At 60.0% G+C, this 19,269-nt stretch overlaps 5 protein-coding genes across 5 annotated transcripts; 3 read left to right on the top strand and 2 right to left on the bottom strand.

Moving 5' to 3' along the window:
• Positions 1–362: 362 nt before the first annotated feature.
• HRG_00933 (major facilitator superfamily domain-containing protein) lies at positions 363–2,144 on the top strand (the record flags this gene model as incomplete). The annotated part of the gene is made up of 1 exon (XM_044859404.1): positions 363–2,144. The coding sequence occupies one exon, from the start codon at positions 363–365 to the stop codon at positions 2,142–2,144; it is 1,782 nt and encodes a 593-aa protein (XP_044725804.1).
• A 2,114-nt stretch (positions 2,145–4,258) lies between these two features.
• Positions 4,259–5,734, bottom strand: HRG_00932 (pyridine nucleotide-disulfide oxidoreductase domain-containing protein; the record flags this gene model as incomplete). The annotated part of the gene is made up of 4 exons (XM_044859403.1): positions 4,259–4,314; positions 4,386–4,693; positions 4,769–5,468; positions 5,530–5,734. The coding sequence occupies 4 exons, from the start codon at positions 5,732–5,734 to the stop codon at positions 4,259–4,261; spliced, it is 1,269 nt and encodes a 422-aa protein (XP_044725803.1).
• A 2,432-nt stretch (positions 5,735–8,166) lies between these two features.
• HRG_00931 (SPX domain-containing protein) lies at positions 8,167–15,223 on the top strand (the record flags this gene model as incomplete). The annotated part of the gene is made up of 11 exons (XM_044859402.1): positions 8,167–8,747; positions 8,815–9,958; positions 10,016–10,366; positions 10,416–10,714; positions 10,763–11,193; positions 11,252–11,363; positions 11,647–11,918; positions 11,998–13,308; positions 13,363–14,421; positions 14,473–14,581; positions 14,632–15,223. 11 exons carry the CDS (start codon positions 8,167–8,169, stop codon positions 15,221–15,223), a joined length of 6,261 nt encoding a protein of 2,086 aa, XP_044725802.1.
• Positions 15,224–15,395: 172 nt separating this feature from the next.
• HRG_00930 (gon7 family domain-containing protein) lies at positions 15,396–15,698 on the bottom strand (the record flags this gene model as incomplete). The annotated part of the gene is made up of 1 exon (XM_044859401.1): positions 15,396–15,698. One exon carries the CDS (start codon positions 15,696–15,698, stop codon positions 15,396–15,398), a length of 303 nt encoding a protein of 100 aa, XP_044725801.1.
• A 566-nt stretch (positions 15,699–16,264) lies between these two features.
• Positions 16,265–18,763, top strand: HRG_00929 (hbrB-like domain-containing protein; the record flags this gene model as incomplete). The annotated part of the gene is made up of 1 exon (XM_044859400.1): positions 16,265–18,763. One exon carries the CDS (start codon positions 16,265–16,267, stop codon positions 18,761–18,763), a length of 2,499 nt encoding a protein of 832 aa, XP_044725800.1.
• Between the last annotated feature and the right edge of the window lie 506 nt (positions 18,764–19,269).

Raw genomic sequence — 19,269 nt, 5'->3', positions numbered from 1 at the left:
GCCGCCCCTCCCCCTTTTCCTCGACCTCGCGCTCCGACTCAAGCCTGCAATGGCAGCCGTGGCCCCTTGGCGGCGGAGAGGCGTCTGCAGTGTGTGACGGCTTGGAAGCGCTTGGCCGCTGTCATACGCTCTTGGTTCTGCAAAGCTCGCGGCTGGATCGACCTATAGGCTCGGGGCCTGCCACTGCCGTCCAAGCCTGTCGTACAGTTTCGTGACTGGCTGATGCTTACTTGCTACGAAGCCGGCGTCGGCCTGCCCCCAACCTCCTTGCTCTCCTCCTCGAGCTTCCCACTCGCCTTCCTAAAACCGCCCTCTCGCTCTCTGCTCTTTTCCCACCGCCCGCTTTCAGGGCGAGCATCAGCATGAGCCATGTGACGACGCCCTTTGTTCCGCCGAGAGCCGTCGGTGACGAATACGGCTCCGTTGCTCCGTCGGCCGAGGACATGGCTGGCCGCCTGTTGGCAGAGAATGACGACGGCGACCGTGAAGAAGACGACGAGATGCAAGCCGGCGTGCGGAATATGGAGGCGACGACCCTTGTCTGGACGCGGCCAGCCCTCGTCGCCGCGTACGCCATGGTCTGGATCGTCTGCCTGGTCGACAGCACGCAGCAGGGCGCCGCGACGGCCCTCGGCCCCTGGGTCACGTCGGCCTTTGGCCAGCACTCGCTGACGCCCACCGTCAACATCATGAGCCAGATTGTCGGTGGTGTCTTCAAGTTGACGCTGGCAAGGGTGCTCGACGTCTTCGGCCGGCCTCAAGGCTTCCTCTTGTCCATCCTCCTCACCACCCTCGGCTACGCCCTCATGGCCGTCTGCCGCGGCCTCGCGTCCTACGCCGCTGCCCACGTCTTTTGCTCCGTCGGCTTCAACGGCCTGGGCTACTGCCTGACCGTCTTTGTCGCAGACGCCTCCTCGCTACGCAACAGGGGGCTTGTCATGGCCTACTCGAGCTCCCCCTTCATCATCACCGCATGGCTTGCTGGGCCCCTCTCCGAGGCCTTTCTGAGGGGGCCTGGCTTCCGATGGGCCTTTGCCGTCTTTGCCGTCGTCACCCCGGCCGTCACCTTGCCGCTCTACGGGCTCTTTATGCACCACCACCGCAAGGCCGAGAGGCTGGGTCTGGGGGGCCACAAGGCGACGACGACGGCTGGCAGCCACCGCCCATTTTCTCTTCGGGCCCTGGTCCATTATGGCCGCGAGTTCGACGTCATTGGCTTGTTGCTGCTCTCGGCCGGCCTGGCGCTCTTGCTGCTGCCCTTGAACATTTTCTCATACCAAGAGCTGGGCTGGCGCTCTCCCCTGATCCTGGGCCTCCTCAGCGCCGGCGCGTGCCTCGTGGTCCTGTTCGCCGCCTGGGAGCGGTACGGCGCTTCGGTCAACTTCATTCCCTACGCCCTCCTCGTTGATCGTACTCTCTTAGGCGCCTGCGTCCTTGCTTCCGCAACCTTTGTCAGCTTTTTTATCTGGGACGCCTACTTTCCCTCCTTCCTACAGGTCGTCAACGGCCTCTCCGTCACGCAAGCCAGCTATGTGGCTCAGATATACAACATCGGGTCCTGCCTATGGTCCCTGGTTGTCGGCCTCGTAATCCGCAGGACTGGCCGCTTCAAACGGCTGGCCCTGTACCTGGGCGTGCCCCTGAGCGCCCTGGGCGTGGGCCTGATGATCAAGTCCCGCCAACCCGACGCCAACATCGGCTTCCTCGTTCTATGCCAGATCCTCATCGCCGTCGCGGGCGGCACCATGGTCATCTGCGAGCAGACGGCCGTCATGGCCGCGGCGCCGCGGCAGTACGTGGCCGTCGTGCTGGCCATTGAGGCCATGTTCGCGGCTATTGGCGGCGCCGTCGGCCTCAGCGTCTCGGCCTCCATCTGGCAGGCCGTCTTCCCGCGCAAGCTGCGCCAGTACCTGCCCTCCTCGGAACTAGACAAGCTCGACAGCATCTACGGCCGGCTGGACGTGCAGCTGTCGTACCCCGTCGGTTCCCCGGCCCGCACCGCCATCCAGCGCGCGTATGGCGATGGTCAGAAGGCCATGCTCATCACCAGCACGTCGGTGCTGGTCGTGGCCTTTGTTGCCACGGCCGCGTGGCGAGACATTGATGTGAGGAAGATCAAGCCAGTGAGCGTAAGTGTTGCCTGATGGTTTGTGCGATGGCTTCGTTCTTTGATGGGGCATCGCATGACTTCAGGGCAACGGTGGCCGCTGGACACTGAAGCTGTTGGGAGATGCGTCTTTGGGTATCCAGCGCTGACAGACGCGTGCCATGAATATCAACTTGCTGTCAAGTTATGGTGTCTTCAGCCCACAAAGTGACTGGCGGACATGACCCCTTCATCAAAGTGTCTTGCCAAGTCGGGACACGGGGGAAATGACTGGCTGACCCATCGGCTCCTGCAAGCTCCAGAGGCGGGGGCGAGTCAATATTGGCCTGAGTTGATCTCCGTTACCAGTCTGTTGCCGTCATCGGCACCAGTCCCATCATATCAGGGCCAGTGCCCGGCTATCCTCCCCTGCCCCACCGGTCGACTTACCCGGTCTGTCCACTAACAAGAGGAGGAGAGCAGCGCGACGAGCGGAACGAGCGGCAATTCAGCCCATCGCCTCCATTATCCCCCGCGGGGGAGGGGGGGGAATAAGAGGGGACGAGGGAGGAAAGGGAGATGGCAGTTTCCGTGGCCCCACGAGGCGTGGAGGCTGGGCTGGAATGCGAGCCGCGTGACACTGCGGAGACGGAGAGGAGGCAACAGAAACCGGACAATCAAGCTACGCGTGACTGTTTGTGTTATATGTCCAGTATGCCATGAACAGGGCCGACCCAGAAGGCCAGTATGTTGTGAAAGCACATGGAACCAAAAGCCGTCCCCCTCGGCACCCCGACTCCGGCATCCGGCGGCCCCCGCGCCCCGGGGTGGCTCGGATACGGCACTCGGCTGCCCACTCGACCTCTTCCGATATGCCAAAACGAGGTTCTCGAGCAATATTCCAGAGAATAATTCCATCTCGTAACCTGGCAAAACTGTAAGTGAGCGTTCTGAAGCGCCGACGTCACGGGTAAGAGGCGCGGGGCGCGGGGCTGGGGGGGGGATAAGGGGGTCGATATGGTCGTCTGTATCGTAATGCAAGCGACTCGATGCGCAATGCCGGTGCTTGGAAACGGCATCTTTTCCGGGCGGGCAATGTCCGTGGAGAGGACCAAGTGAACATCTTGCCAGGAGGGCTGTGATGTCACACTCTCTGCGTCTATCTATCCAGAAATGTGTATAAATAGAGTCGTAGCTCCTCGTCACGGGTCGTCGAACGAAGCCAGACTCAACAAGTAATCAGCCATCACCAGCCTCGTCCATCACAACAACCAGAACAGGGTTTTATCCGTCTCTGTTTGGCTTATACCTACCCATCGTGCCATCCAATCTGTGGCTGTCTTCTCGCATTGGCACACCACGAAGCCCACCATCTCATCTCTCCACGATGCATTTCCTCCCACTCGTCCTCGCCCTGGCAACCGCCACGACGGCCGCGGTGGCCCGTAAGTCTGCGCTCCCTTGTCAATCCCCGACGCCTTGACCCTGGCAGCACGCAAGGCTGACCGACGATGCGGTTCCCCCGGGCAGCAGCAAGCCTCGCTGAACAGCACGCCCCGGATGCCGAGCAGCAAGCTCCCAATCTCGAGGCGCGATGGAACCCGCCCCAGAAGTGTGCGTGGTTCGGCCAGCGTATCGTGGGGCGGTGCACCGGCAGCTCGTGTCCCAGCCACATGTCCCATCAATATCAGAAGGCCGAGTGCAAGTCTGGCTACCTATTATACTGCTGCAAAGTCTGATCCGTCACGGCCGCGCTCGGTCTTTGCCCTTGCTTCAGACTATGAAGCTCGGGTTTTTCTCACGCGAGACTGCGAGTAATGGCGGACTTTCGAGGCAAAGCACCCAGTGGTTGGTTGTCCGCGGTCATGCAGTGTCGCTTGTCTATCTATGGTTGCATTTTTCCTTTGTCGTTTTGAGTTTCCTTCATCTCGTCGTAACCTTCTCCCCCATTCAGTATATAGAAACATCAGACAAGAATCTTATTCGCTGCCCATCATTTTGTCGATCGAGATGTCTTCAGTGGCTTCAGGAGACACATATCCGTCGTTTATCCCAGCACCCATTGATTATCTTCTCGCCTGCCTTCTAATTGGTCTTAGGAGCGCGGGAAGCGACGGCAGCCGAGGCAAAGAGATGGCCAGACAACCGTGCTCATCCCTTGACTTTGGCGTTTCACGCCGTCAGGTTCTCCTGCTTTCGGCCGCCCAGCCCCATCCAGTCCCAGCAGACTAAACATTTCCTTAGAGTCAGTGTCTGTGTTTCTTCACCAAGCAAAGGCAACACTCCAGGAGAAACTTACTAGTAAAACCGAGATCATCCCGGAAGCAGGATTCCAGCACGTCCTCGCCAAACGTGGTGCCATCGGGGCCCGAAGCAATGGCCTTCCTGCCGACCGCCAGCCCAATCATGGGTTGCACCACCGGCTGGAACTCGACAAAGGACGGCTCCTGGCCGAAGCGCTCCTTCAGGATGCTCTTGTGGATGTTTTGCGCCACGTAATGACCGCCGTGCATGGCCACCCCGCAGCGCTTGATGCCGCTCCACCTGGCCAAATCGCCCGAGCAAAAGTGATATTCGTGATTGGGAGTCCCCGGAACGAAGCGAAGACTAAAGAGACGCCTGTGTCAGCCTTGTTGAGAAGAGAGAGGCGTGAAGCGGCCGAGAAACAAGTCGCCAACGTACTTGGCTTCAATCTTGACGTATCCATCTTGGTCGAGGGCCGAGGAAGGCAGATAGGACGAGGTGGCGACGCTGTTGGACAGGGCCATGATGACCTGGCTGGCAAATATCCTCCGCCCGTCCGTGACCTTGACCTCATATTTGGAAGAGCCGTCTAGCGTTTCGACCTTGTCAGAACTGACCACGCGCTGGTTCATGATTACATCGACGCCGGCCTCCTTCAGAAGCTCGAGGGCCTTGTCCTTGCATTCATCCGACAGGCCCTCCGAGGACAACAGCTTCTCGCGCGAGTGGACCAACGTGACTTGAGCGCTGGGCTGAGTGAGCTTCAACTCGGCGGCCATCTCGATGCCCACAGCCCCACCGCCAACCACGACAACGCCATGCCGGGCATTTGTGACGGCGTGGACGTGCTCGTCCACCTCGACAAGATACTGTTTGCGGGTTAGAGACTGTGGCACCACGGGCCATGCTCTTCTCAGACCCGTGGCAGCCAGGAAGTAGTCGTAGGCATGGGTGGTGGTCTCCTTGGTCGCCTTGTCCACGGTTAAGGCCTTTTTGGCCTGGCAGTCGACGCCAGAGACGGTCCCGTGTACGAACTTGACTTGGAGGCTCTGCAGGCCGGGCAAATCTTGGAACTTGACCCAGGCCTTCTTGGCATAGTCAGAGTCGGCGAGAGCCAGCGGGGAACCGATCAAGTGGTCTGGACACGGGGGCCATGGTTAGAGGTGCGAGTCAGAGCGTTTGTTTGCGAAGAAACCCACAGAAGCCGTCTCTCTCGTCGGCAATGGTGATGTCCCAGTTCACCCGGGGCAATTCGGGATGGTGGTTGTAGGGATTCTGGGCCATGCGCGGCGACAGGCCTTGGCCGAGGTCCAGGAGGTTGACGGCGGCCGAAAGTCCGCAGTAGGAGCCGCCGGCGATGAAGACCTTGACGGTGGGTGCGTCTGCGCCCGGAACCGACCCCATGCTGGCGATATGAGAGAAGTGCGCTGTGCCGGCGAGGGAGATGGCAGAGTGTCGGTGCTGCACGAGGCGGTGAGGCAGTAGGAAGGATGAACGAGCAGAGGGACGTGTCGGTGCTGTAGGCGACGGGCCACGAAGGATTAGACAAGTCCTGTTGTTGCTGCTTCGCGATATGCCAAACGTTGGCTGCGCTCGAGCGGTCAGGAGATGGGTCGACGGCTGTTGTCTAACAGCGACGGAGATGCGGCAGCCAAAGCTGAGACTATACGGCCCACGAGAAGCGGTCAGCACAAGCGCGTCTGCCAAGCCATTCATGTTGTAGCGGACCTGATGCAGGTAGTTGTCCTCTTGGCTGGTCTCGACAACATGAGCTCTCGGGCCGCGCAAGACGGAGAGGCAGAAGGCCAGGCGGAGAGGGCGAGTGATGGAATAAAGAGCAGAGAGAGAGAAATGCTCGAGATGAGGGGAGAGGGGTTTAACAGTACCTCCCTCTCTGGACTGCGAGGCGGTCCGATGCCGTCGGGCCTCGGGCTTTGGTCAAGGTACCCGCCTTGCTTGACTATTGCACTTGGTATCCGCAGTCGGCCTAGGCGAGAGACGAGAAGCAGGGCTGACTCGTTGATCGACTCTTTTTTCTCGATGACGAGCCAAGATTGGTGAGTGGATAGATGGTTACGGGGCAAAGGGGGGGTGGCTGCTTATCAGATCCGCCGGCCCAGTCCATCGTGACCCGACCCATGCATGCCTTTTGGTGTAGCTGTACTTGTAGATACATGTACGGGCTGAGCCATTTTCCCCCGTGCAGGCTCAAGGGATTGTATGTGTATTCCGGCTGCCGATGGCATGCTGAGTACTCGGTGTGCCGTTCCGAACAGAGAGCATCGGATTATTCTCAGGGATGTGCAGAGTGCAGGCGGCATAATTATAGAAGCATTGCAGAGGGACCAACAAGTAGCATCGACAAGCTGATGTTGTTATGGACTACCGTAGGTACTGTACCTACCTACCTAGGTATGCTTCTTAAAGGAGGGGAGAGCCGGGCGCTGGTTGGCGGCCGGCGCCGAGAGAGATTATCTGATCCGTGAACCTCGCCGGCGCAAAGCCCGGTTGGCCGTCGACGTCTTTGCCGGGTGCCTCATTCCACAGAGAGCTTGTTGGGGAAAAAGTCGGGCGTGCACCGAGCCGGTAAAGAGTTTTTCGCATGTAAGCTGTGGAGTCGTGCGCCTGACTTGCGCCATTATTATATCTCTCGTCTCGTAGCCGTTGAGGATGGCGGAGCACAGTAGGCCGAGCGGTGACCCACACTGTCTTGAGCTCACCGTGTTCCCGGCAAATAATTGACACTGTATTCGGCAAAGCACCAGCGGACCCCATCTTATCTAATCTGATTGCTCTACCCCCTCTCCCTTCTCCCCTCCCTCCTCCCCGCCCCCGCCTGGCCCTTCTCCTCGGCTAGGCAATCATGAAGGATGGCCGTCGGATAGCTCCGGTACATGGAAGACGATGCACGAGTCGAGTCCCAGTATCCGTACAGCCGCGGCTTTCCATCAAGATGACGCCGTTCACCCGTCATTATCGCCAATACATCGCATGCCTCTGCTCCCATGCCTCTGCTCCCCTGCCTCTGCTCCCCCCTCCGTCTTTTCAAAAGACCTTGAAGCCATGGTCGCGAATACGCCTGCCCTCGTCACCTGCGTTTGATGCCGCTTCCCCCTCTCACGTTCCTCGTCTGATTGCGCAATGTGTATTATCTCTCCGGTCTGCGCCGGTCCTTCTGAAGAACGGTGGCCGGTCAAGCAATCACCTCGGTGGGCTGGCCGACTGGCGAGCGCCTTTGGCTGGTGAGACGGATCGAGCCAAGCCGTCGCATGGATGGCCCGCCGGCCCATCCATGCAGTCCCTACTCCTGTCTCCAGCTCCATCGCTGGTCTCGTCGTCTCCCTCATGCTCCATCCAAGTCCTGCCCTCGATAATCAACAAGGGGCGGTTGGCTGGAAAAAGCAGGCATGCTGAACCAACAACATCCGCAAAGGCAGGCAATGGCTTTCTTGTCTCGTCACCAACGCCGCTCTCGTCCGTACCCTCGCCCGCCCGCCCGCCGCCACCACCGGTGGTTGCAGCGGAGGAGGTCACGGGCACCGAGGGCGGCACGGGCTCGGCGGCGACTGCAACAGCAACCGTTGCGGCGAGGTTTCAAGACCAACGAGTCCGGAACGTGCTGCCATCACATGGCGGCCGCCCCGGCAGGCTTGATTGATGCCCCCTAAGCCCCGGGCCTTCCAGGGGGGTCAGCTGCGTTGAGGCGCCCGCTGACAGAGGCACACAGAGCCACACAGGTACACAGAGCCACACAGCCTCTAAAAAGCAACTGATTGATTGGCTGCGCGGGAATAGGGTTGCTTGCAGCAGCCTTCCCGGAACCCGCTTTTCTTTCGATGCTGAACTCAGCTGTCCACCACGTTGTCGTGGGGGCCCCCGTCGCGGCTGTAACAGACGAATGCAGCCCGAAAACCGTCAAGCTTGGTCCAAGAAAGCAAAGGCGGACGGGGCAGCCAGCTGCGGCCTTGTTGATCTGCCGTCGCACCATTCCACAGGGCTCACTTTTGCCCATCCTATCCAGGCTCTTCCTCCTCCCATGCTGTAGTAGCACAGCAACCATTCAGCCTCCGCTCGCCATCGAGACTCCCTCCTCTGTTCCTCGCACGGGGCCCCCGTCTTTCGATTCCAATTTAACCTTGGCCGCCCGCCACCGTGAACGAGGAGGGAGCCTTGACCGCGACGACGCCGACTTTTCCCCGCCCTTGCACGACGCCACCGCCTATGAGCTTGACGACTACCGCCCTATCCAGACCCGAAAGGACGCCCGCGACCGCGCCCTCCGAAGACGCCAGAAACGACTACGCAAGCGCCAGTGGCTCGACGAGCGTGACGACATGAAGTTCTCTCATAGCATCCAGTTCAACGCTGTTCCTGACTGGAGCAGCCACTACATTGCATATAGCAACCTCAAGAAACTGTCAGTCAACCCTCTCTCGTCGCCGCCGCCCGCCCAATCCTGCCGCTGACATGACTTCTCCCTCTAGTATCTACCAGCTCGAAAAGTCCGTCCATCAAAGTCGGGCTGGCGACTCCGAGTCTCGACCTCTCATCGCCGGTGAGGACCCCGAGGACGTCTTCAGCAAGGCCCTCGACATCGAGCTTGAGAAGATCTGCTCCTTCTATGTCGCCAAGGAAGGCGAATTACTGGACGAGGTTGCCCAGCTCCTCCGCGACATCGGGGACCGTCCCTCGTTGGATGGGCCGCCCATCCTGCGCAGAGTCTCCCTCGACGGCCATCGCGGAAACAGCTTTCCTGCCGGCCCTGGATCCGATGACGAGGATGACATCGACAGCGCGAGCGACGATGACGAGACCACCGGCCTGACAAAGGCGAAGAGCGCCAATTCGGGCCGGAGGAAGACCGCTGGCGATGTCGGCCATCACCATGACATGGCGGCGTCGGAGCAGGGGCGCCTGGCGCGCAGGCACAGCAACACTTTTGACTATGGAGATGCATCTCTCATGTTCGCGTCAGGGCTGTACTCGTCGGCAATCATGCTCAAGAAGCGCATCGCCAGTCTATACGTTCAGCTCTGCGAGCTCAAGTCCTACGTCCAGCTCAACAAGACGGGCTTCGGCAAGGTCCTCAAGAAGTTTGACAAGATCCTGGACAAGGAACTCAAAGCCGTCTACATCCGCACGCACGTAGACACGGCCTATCCGTTCAGGGATGAGACCAAGAAGGTCATCGACGACAACATTACCAAGATGGAGTCCGCATACGCCGACGTCGTCACGGGGGGCGACGCAGAGCTTGCCAAAAAGGACCTGCGGTCTCACTTGCGAGAGCATGTCGTCTGGGAGCGCAACACCGTGTGGCGAGACCTCATCGGCATCGAGCGACGTGCTGAGGCGGCCAGGTTCGGCCAGTCGCTGCTGGGCCAGGACCAGAGCGCAGCACCGAAACGGCTGCAAGGCGACGACGGCAGCTTGCCTTCGCATAAACAGTTTCGCACCCCGCTTGGCCGTCTCTCGCTACCTACCTGGCTGGCAAACGGGTCCATGCTCACACTCATCGCCTCCATCGCCATCTTCCTCGCCATCTTGTTCGTCCCGATTCTGGAAAAGCCGGAACAGCAAAACTGCCTGGCTCTGCTCGTCTTCGTGAGCATTCTCTGGGCCACCGAGGTAAGGCGGCGCTGACGACCCATCGACCAAGAGTCATTCCTCTAACGCGCGACGTAGACAATACCGCTTTTCGTAACGTCGCTGCTCATCCCCTTCTTGTCCGTCATCCTCAGGGTCGTCCGTGAGGAGGAGCCCGGCAAGCCTCAGGTGCGACTCGACTCCAAGGAAGCAACGCAGGCAATCTTTGCCTCCATGTGGACTCCTGTCATCATGCTGCTGCTCGGCGGCTTCACCTTGGCGGCCGCGCTGTCCAAATGCAAGATCGACAAGCGGCTCGCGACGCTCATCCTGAGCAAGGCCGGCACGCTGCCCAAGACGGTCCTGATCGCCAACATGTTTGTCGCCGCCTTCGCGTCCATGCTCATCAGCAACGTCGCCGCTCCGGTTCTCTGCTACTCCATCATCGAGGTATGCATGCCTTCACTTCTTCGACTATGCCCAGACTGATGCGCGGCAGCCCATGCTACGAACGCTGCCGTCCGATTCCAACATGTCCAAAGCCGTCATCATTGGCATTGCCCTCGCTTCCAACATTGGCGGCATGCTGTCCCCTATTGCGTCTCCTCAGAACGTTGTGGCCATGGGCATCATGCAGCCCGAGCCGACGTGGCTGCAGTGGTTCTTCATCGTCATCCCCGTCGGGGCCGTCTCCCTTGTCCTCATATGGCTCCTTCTCCTGGTGACCTTTCAGCCCGGCAAGGGCACCACCATTGCCCCGATCCGACCTCTGAAGGAGACGTTTACCGGCGTCCAGTGGTTCGTGTCGATAGTTACCGTCATCACGATAGCCTTGTGGTGCGCTAGTCACCAGATGGAAGGCGTCTTTGGCGACATGGGTGTGATTGCCATCATGCCGATCGTGCTCTTCTTTGGAATTGGCGTTCTCACAAAGGAAGACTTCAACAATTTTCCCTGGACCATCATTATCCTGGCTGCAGGAGGGCTGTCCCTCGGCAAAGCGGTCCGGTCGTCTGGTCTCTTGCACCTGGTCGCCGAGGTGGTTTCGCAGAAGGTGGAGGGCATGAGCTTGTACGGCGTCTTGGCCGTCTTCTCGACCCTGATCCTAGTCATTGCAACCTTCATCAGCCACACGGTCGCCGCCCTCATCTTCCTGCCGCTGGTGTTTGATGTCGGCGCCGAAATGGACCAGCCACGCCCAAATCTGCTCGTCATGGGCGGCGTCCTCATGTGCAGTGCCGCCATGGGCTTGCCAACCAGTGGCTTCCCTAATATGAGTAAGTCCCCGGAAAACAGGAGAGAGGAGAAGTGGCATAAACAGCTGACGCGCGACAGCCGCAATCATGAAGGAAGACGCGGCCGGGCAGAGATATCTCCAGGTCAAGCATTTCATCAGCAGGGGAGTGCCAAGCAGCGTCATGACGCTGGCTGTTGTCATGACGCTTGGGTACGGGATATTGCAGCTGGCCGGGTTAGATTGAAGCAGCGCGACGAGGGGATGAGCCCCAAATGCAACGCGGGTTGCACGCGGGACTTGCGTGATCATTTCTGTGAAAACCATGTATTTGATTGATTGATGACAATTGGGACGCGAGGGTTCCAAGCCTACATACGACTGTACGAAGCATGTTGAACAAACTATCGTTCGCTCGCTGGGGGTACCATACCGTAACTATTCGCACTGTGGAACTGTATCCAGCAAGGTTGCTCGCGCCAAGCGGTCCCGGCAGTGGCGCCCCGAACGCCACCACCATCGCCCTCGACTTCGATGCTGGCCGCTACATTCCGGCTCCCTGGCGCGACATCAAACTCGAACCATTTGTTGAATCGTGTTCTTTCCATGGGCGTCGAACTCGCTGGCGGCTCCATGAGTGTCTCGCCACGGTAATCGCAGCGGCCCCGAGCTGGCCAGCCAGCGCCATGCTGTCCGCCTTCACTGCCCGGCCGATCATCGAGCTCCGGCAGCGGGATAGGTCCAAGATTGAGACCATCCTAGCGCACGGTAAGAACTCCATTAGCCCTCTTATTGTTGAAGCAGTCGGATCGGGATCGCGTGACTGGGAGCTGACAGGCAGTCGCAGGTGACCGTATTCTCGTGGGCCTCAACAGTGGTGCCCTCCGCGTCTATCGCCTCAACGACCTTCCCTCGCCGCAACACGACTCTCCTTCACCCGCCGGCGAGCCCAGCCTCGAGACCGCCAGCACCCCTCAGCGCGGACAAGACCTCCCGTCGCAGGCACCTGGGAAGCCGACGGACCTATTGCGCGAAGTCGACAGGTTCTCCACGCGCGCGATAGAGCAGCTTGCCATCATCAAAGAGGCCAACACCATCGTCTCGCTCTCAAACTACCATGTGTCTCTCTACGACTTGCAAACATACGAGCTCATCGAGACCTTGAGCCGGTCCAAGAACGCGTCCTGCTTCGCCGTGACTTCCAACATCGTCAAGGACCCCGACACGGGCATACCCGAAATCATCAGCCGCCTGGCCGTCGCCGTCAAAAGGCGGCTATTGCTATGGAGCTGGCACGAGAGCGAGCTCGGCGATGAGGTCAAAGAGATAGTGCTCTCAGAAGCCGTGCGGACAGTTACTTGGACAAACGCGACGAAGCTAGTATGCGGCATGAACGGAGGCTATGTCACTGTCGACTCTGTCACTCAACAATTCGAGGACATTGTGAGCCCCGGGACGGTCGGGGCTGGAAGCCAGGGAAGCCGATTCGGTGCGGTTAGTAGCGCAGGGATGGGTTACATGGGCCTTGGTGGGTATATGCCGAAGCCACTCGCCGCCAAGCTCGCCGACGGCGAGATACTCTTGGCCAAGGATATCAACACACTCTTCATCAAGGACGACGGGAAACCCCTGGAGAGGAGGCAGATACCATGGCCGTCCGCGCCTGAATCCATCGGGTATTCCTATCCGTACATCGTGGCTCTCCAGCCACCGTCCAAAGGCTTTCTAGAGGTTCGCAACCCGGACACGCTGTCGTTGCTGCAGAGCATCTCGCTCCCAGGCGCCGCTCAGCTTCACTTCCCACCCCCGACGGTAAGCCTCGCGCATGCGGGCAAGGGGTTTCACATATCGAGCGAACGATGCGTGTGGAAGATGGCGGCGACGGGTTACGATTCGCAAGTCCAAGAGCTCATCGAGGGCGGCAAGTTCGACGAGGCGATCAGCGTGCTGAACATGCTTGAGGATGCGCTTCTCAAGGATAAAAAGGACACGCTCCGAGAAGTCAAGATGCTCAAGGCCGAGATGCTCTTCAAGCAGAAAAAGTACCGGCAAGCCATGGATCTGATGAACGAGGACGACGTCCATGCCCCCCCGGAGAGGGTTCTCGGGCTTTATCCGCCCCAGATTGCCGGAGAGCTGTCGCACTGGGCACGGCAGGGTGGAGATGCAGATGGAGATGGCGAAGGTGTTTCGGGGAAAAAACCGAATGCAGATGCCCCCGAAAGCTCAGAGGGGTTTGTCGAACATCTCTTACCACAGCCCATGGGCGGTTTTGCCAAGCTGTTCCGGGGTTCCCACAAGAAAAACCAACCTGACGTGGCGTCTATAGCATCGCCCAAGAAGGAGGCGGCAGAGGAGGACGACACCGAGAGTGCCAAGGAATCATCGGCGGCCGAGGACAAGCCTCTCGATGGGAAAGATCTGACCAAAGCAGTCTTGGAACTAAACAGCTATCTCGCGGGAACCCGTGCGCGTCTTCAGCGAGTCATCGACCCGGTCACGGGAAAGCTAAAGCCCCAGCTGGACAGGCAGGGCTCGGCCGAAGAGGTGGCTGAGAGGTTTCTCCGGACAACGCAAAGCGAGTCGGAGCAGAAGCTTGAGGAGGAGCTTTGCAACACGTTTCGACTGGTCGATACGACTTTGTTCCGCTCTTACATGCTGTCGCAGCCGTTGCTGGCGGGCTCTCTCTTCCGCATACCCAACTTTTGCGATCCCGAGGTGGTCAAGGAGAAGCTTTGGGAGCACAACAGGTTCACGGAGCTGGTCGACTTTTTCTACGGCAAGAAGCTGCACAGGGAGGCTTTGGATCTCCTCCACAAGTTTGGTTCGGCGGATGAACCCGACGAGGCTGCTCCGACTCTACATGGGCCAGACCGCACTATCCAGTATCTGCAAAACCTGCCGCCTTCCGCGATTGATTTGATCCTTGAGCACGCGGCCTGGACGCTCAAGAGCAACCCCAGCTATGCCATGGAGATATTCGTCGGCGACACGGAAAATGCCGAGACCCTGCCTCGCGACCAGGTCATCTCCTTTCTCCAGAGTGTAGATACGAGCTTGGAGCGGCAGTACTTGGAGCACATCATTAACGAGCTCGATGATATGACGCCGGACTTTCACAACCGCCTAGTGGATCTGTACGTTAAGAACCTCGGCGATACGACCAGGGGGGGGGAGTGGGACAGCCTCATGGACAAGTGTATCCGCTTTCTGCGAGACTCACGGCAAGTGTATAGCCTGACCAAGGCGCTCGGGCTGATGCCCCAGGACGGTACGAGCTGCACCGCCACCATACGCCCGAGCCGACGCTGACAGTCATTAGACGCGGCCTTTTACGAGGCGCGAGCCGTTGTTCTCAGCAACATGGGCGAGCACAGAGAGGCATTGGAGATTTACGTCTTCAAGATGAAGGACTTCATCAAAGCTGAGGAGTAGGTCATGCTCTCTCACCGGGAGACGGCGGTGCGACTGACCAAGATAGGTACTGCAACCGCCTATACAAAGCGCAGGAAACCACAGCGTCGCCTTCGAATGACGGGACCTCACTTGTGATACCCGAGGATGCCACGAAATCCATCTACCATACTCTCTTGTCGCTGTATCTCAAGCCACCACGGCCCCACAAGGAGCAGCTTGAGCCAGCGCTGGACCTCCTCTCCAAGCATGGCTCTCGGCTCCCGGCAACGTCCACGATGGGCCTAATCCCAGACGATCTCCCCGTCAGCGCCCTCGAGGCCTACTTCCGAGGTGGCATACGGTCAGTCACCAGCCTCGTCAATGAGTCTCGGGTGGTGGCGGGTCTGCGCAAGGCCGAAAGCATATCAGTGGCGGCTCGGTTGCACCTGGGCGACGATGAGGCCGGCGGGCAGGGCGGCCGCAACAGACACGTCACCATAACCGACGAGCGGCACTGCGTCGTCTGCCACAAAAAGCTCGGCGGGGCCATGAGGATCGGCGGGAGCGTGGTGGCTGTCCTGCCGGACAATACGGCGGTGCATTACGGCTGTTTGAGTAGGGCGACTGGACAGAAGTCGGCGAGGGTGCGGGCCCCTAGCTGGGGAAAGGGCCTCTAGACATATGTACTAGCTGTGTCGTCCTCTTTTGTCTCTTTTCCCCTCTTCCACGTTGGAGCGTCGTCTATGGGACGTTTGAGGTGGCCGCTCGCATCGTACAGGAATACCCTCGAGCGCATGTATTCGGTCTTGTTTTGCCGGCGGGGAATGCACAGGACGGGAATGGCATCGTTCAATCTTGATCCGGAACCTCTTCGCCGTAGTTTTCCTCCTCTTTGTCCTCGTCGATGCCGAGCTTGGCGGCGATCTTGTTGCCCGCGGCTGCGTTGTCCTCTTGCATGCGCGCCGTCAGCTCCTTGTTGATTTGCGCCTGGGCGTCGTCGACGGCTTGGCGCAAGGCCTCGAGGTACTGGGTCTTGTCGGCGACGCTGCCGGACGGCGGCGCGGGGATGGCCGTTGCGACGGTGAAGGGCTCGTTGGAAGGCGACGTGTAGGTGGCTGTCAGGCTCTTGGGATTCTTGTCGTGGGTGGTCATGGTGGGGCCTGGTGGAAGTCAGACGGCTATCTCTGGCTGCGCTGACGAGAAATAGATTGTCTACCAAAAGCTGGACAACCAAGGTATGGATGAAAGTAGGGAACGCGAGAGAAATGTGCACGAGGTTGTTTGGGATACGAGGGACGGGCGGGGGCTGAGGGCTGGCAGTGACCAGGGCAGGGGTTTAGCGCGGGGTCGCTAGGCTACGTCAGGCATGTTTGTCACGTTTAGGCCTTTTACTGAGGCTCTCGGACCTTGGCGTCGCCGGCCATGCCCAGCTCCCTCCACCCCTTCTTCTTCGTCGTCCGCCTCTCCCTTTTTTCCTTTTGGACAGCCTCTCGCCGTCTTCTCGAAATCGAACAGCATCCATCCCCCCCTCGCCGCCACCTGCATCCATCGCGCGCTCGTCCGACCTTGATTGATGAAACGCGTGGGGGCCATCATCGTCTGATATCCGTCACAGCATCACCCTCCCGCGACGGACAGATCTCCTCCAAGCTCCGCCCCAACATTCATCCGCCAGCCCGAGTCAAGATGTGACAAGCCCCACCGCGGCATCCGTGACAATGCAGCCTGGACAATTACCACTCCCGCCACCAGCCCCATCGCGGCCTCAATTGCGTGCGCCCGGCAGCTTCTCCGCCCTCCCCGGTCCATCGGTGAAGCCTCACCAGCAGCAACAGCCTCTTGGCCCCCCGCGCCCCCCTCCCCTCCGCATCGGCTCCCCGGCTACGGCGACGACGACGACGCCCATCTACACCCAGTTCGCGGCGTCGTCGCTTTCCAGTACCACCAGCCCCGGCGCCGCTGCGCACCAGAACTTCTCCCGGACGGGTGGTGTGGCAAACTCGGGCCTGACGTCACCCCTGCTCAAGGGCCATCACACCAGGAAGCACTCCGCCACCCAGGGCCTCTTCGACTCGACCCTCCCGTCGACGTCTATATCCAACCTGTCCCAGGTGAGCAAGAGCCAGGCCAGCCAGGCGGCGGCGGCAGCGGCGGCGGCGGCGGCAGCTTCCTCGGGCGCCTTGTCGGCCAGTCAGATGGCGGCCAAGGCGGCCGTCATGTCTCACCAGAACCCCTCTCACGTACGGCAGCGGTCGCAGACGGTGCCTTTCCCCGGCGAGGCCCTCGAGGGCTTGCGCCGAGGCAGCGGGAGTAAGGTGCCGCTGAGTCCGCCTCTGCTCAGCCTCACAGAGGCGAGCTCGCCACGCGACACCACAAGCTTGGCCGGAGCGAACCACGGCGACAGGCTAGGTGGCTCCTACTCCGCGACGGCCACCACGGCGGCCAACGTCGCCTTCCCCCGCTCGGGACACAGCTCACCGAGAGAAAAGTCGACATCCCCGCAACCTTTCCCGCCCATTCCGCCGGCCCTGCCGGACAAGCTTCCGAGCAAAGCGGATAAGCCAAAGGTCAAGCTGTTCTCCCGTCCTGGAAAAGTCAACACTGCCAAAGCGGACATCAAGGACAAGGCGCTGCCGAGCCCCGGCAAGATCGGGACGGCGCTCTCCGCCCTGCAGCGTGGTAACTTTAGCACAAACAGTCTCGTCGACCTTTCCGCGCAACCCATCTACAATCTTAACAACTCCTCTTCGGCCACGATCCGACCCGTCGACACGCTGGGTGAAGAGAAGGGCAAGGAAAAGGAGAAGGAGAAGAAGCACCACTTCTTATCGCGGCAGAAGCAGAAGCTCAAAGACGAGTACCACCTGCCCCTGTCATCAGCATCGAGCAACTCGAAGCCGACGGACCCGAGCGCCCCGAGCAGTCTGTACAGCTTCAATGTCCCGGCCAGCCCTGGTCCGGGCTCCTCGAGCTTCGCCAAGACCAAGAAGGAGAAGAAGCTCGCCGAGCGATCCGAGAACCGCCTGGAACATGAGCCAACGTTCAACCTCCAAGGAGACTGGTCCGGGACGGGCAATTTGCCGCCATTGCCTCAGCAGTCTACTCTGTACGACCCCGTCGACGCCGCGAAGCTCGGTCTGCAGAACCATGTGTCTCTGGACGATGCGTGGCCGTACCTAAAGGCCAAGCTGCTGGTGATTTTCGAAGGCGAGGACCTCCGTCTCCCCGTCGAGGACTTCAACAGGGTGGTGCAGATGCACATTCAGTGGTGCATCCACAAGAGGTCGCCGGGAAGCATGCTCGAGGATGTCCGCGAATTGCTCGAGACGGGCTTCTCGTCCCTGGACCGCACCCTGCGGCTGACTCCGGAGGACCACTTCGTGCCCACTTTGGTCGAGCTTTGGCTCTTCACTTTTACCTCGATCCTCCCCTACATGCAGTCAGTCTTCTTGCCGCTCGAGCTCGAGGTCTCGGGCTGCGGCGCCATCCTGACCCCGGAACAGGCTCGCGACTTTTGGAGCGGCGTCGTGACGTCGCCGCTGCCGGCCGAGAAACCAGCTCGGGCGGCGCTGGCTGCGAGCATGGTCGACATTCGGCGGCTCGTCCTAGCCGCGTACCGCGACGTGGTCATCCTGCCGCGCTATGACACGCTCAAGAGCATGTTCTCCCGCCTCTCGCTCGAGTTCCTGCCCTCGTCCTTTGCCAACATGGCGCTGGCGTCGCCGATGGTCGAGAACAACCTGTCGTCGTCGCCGTCAGAGTCCTTCATGTCCATGGTACGGCCAGGCACCGCCATGTCGCTCGACCCGTCGGTGGGCTCGTACAACTCGAGCAGCACGACGCTGTTGGGCGAGGGGTCGGAACGCGGGCGCAGCCGGGCCGTCAGCAACGTCAGCTTCGGCAGCCACGCCAGCGACGGGGCGGTGCGGCCCTTTACGCCGTCGGGGGTCCAGGTGCTCAGCAGCGTGCGCGAGCAAAACGTCGAGGACTCGAAGCAGGTGACGGACATGGTGGGGCGCATGCTGCAGTGCATGAGCGTGCTGTCGAGCCTGGGCGGCGTGGGCGACGCAGACGAAGGCAACCGGCGCATCGTGGAGCTTGCCAAGCTCCTGAAGCTCAACTGGCTGGGCAGGGGGCGCACGGGGCGCAACCGGAGGGGCATCGTGGGCGGCAAGGTGCGCCGCGAGGGGACCCGGGAGGAGGTGCGCGTGGCATGATGACCGGGGCGAGATACCCGACATGACATGATTTTCAACGTACGGTGTTTTGGTTTTCTGCGATTGTAAAACGCGGGTGGCATCCCGGAACTGGGTCGGGGTATTACGGTACAGGTAGGGATAGAACGTGGGGATTTGGCTAGCCGTATAACAGTACTCGGTCTCGAGGTCATGAGCATCAGGCACGGGCACAGGGAAGACGGTCATTGAGAAATGAAATTGTATTGAATTGGAAGATGTTGCCACTAAGCATGGACTTCGGTGTCCACTGTCTACGTGGCATGGGCCTACCTAGATGGCTCCTATGGCCTTTGTCCGAGTTAGCTTCGTGACTCCAAAGCGACTGATCAGAGTTTGAAAACAAGAAAAGATTTCTGTCAAATCAGACATCCAAGGAAGACTATTAACCCTCATATATCCCAGCATAGGCTCAGCGGGACTCGAGTGGAAACTGCGAATAGAATGGAAAATTTCATCACGAAACAGAGGCAGACCGAAGTGACCGA

Source organism: Hirsutella rhossiliensis, assembly GCF_020360975.1.
Source record: "Hirsutella rhossiliensis strain HR02 chromosome Unknown scaffold00001, whole genome shotgun sequence".
NCBI lineage: Eukaryota > Fungi > Ascomycota > Sordariomycetes > Hypocreales > Ophiocordycipitaceae > Hirsutella > Hirsutella rhossiliensis.
This window is presented reverse-complemented; position numbering and strand designations above follow the sequence as displayed.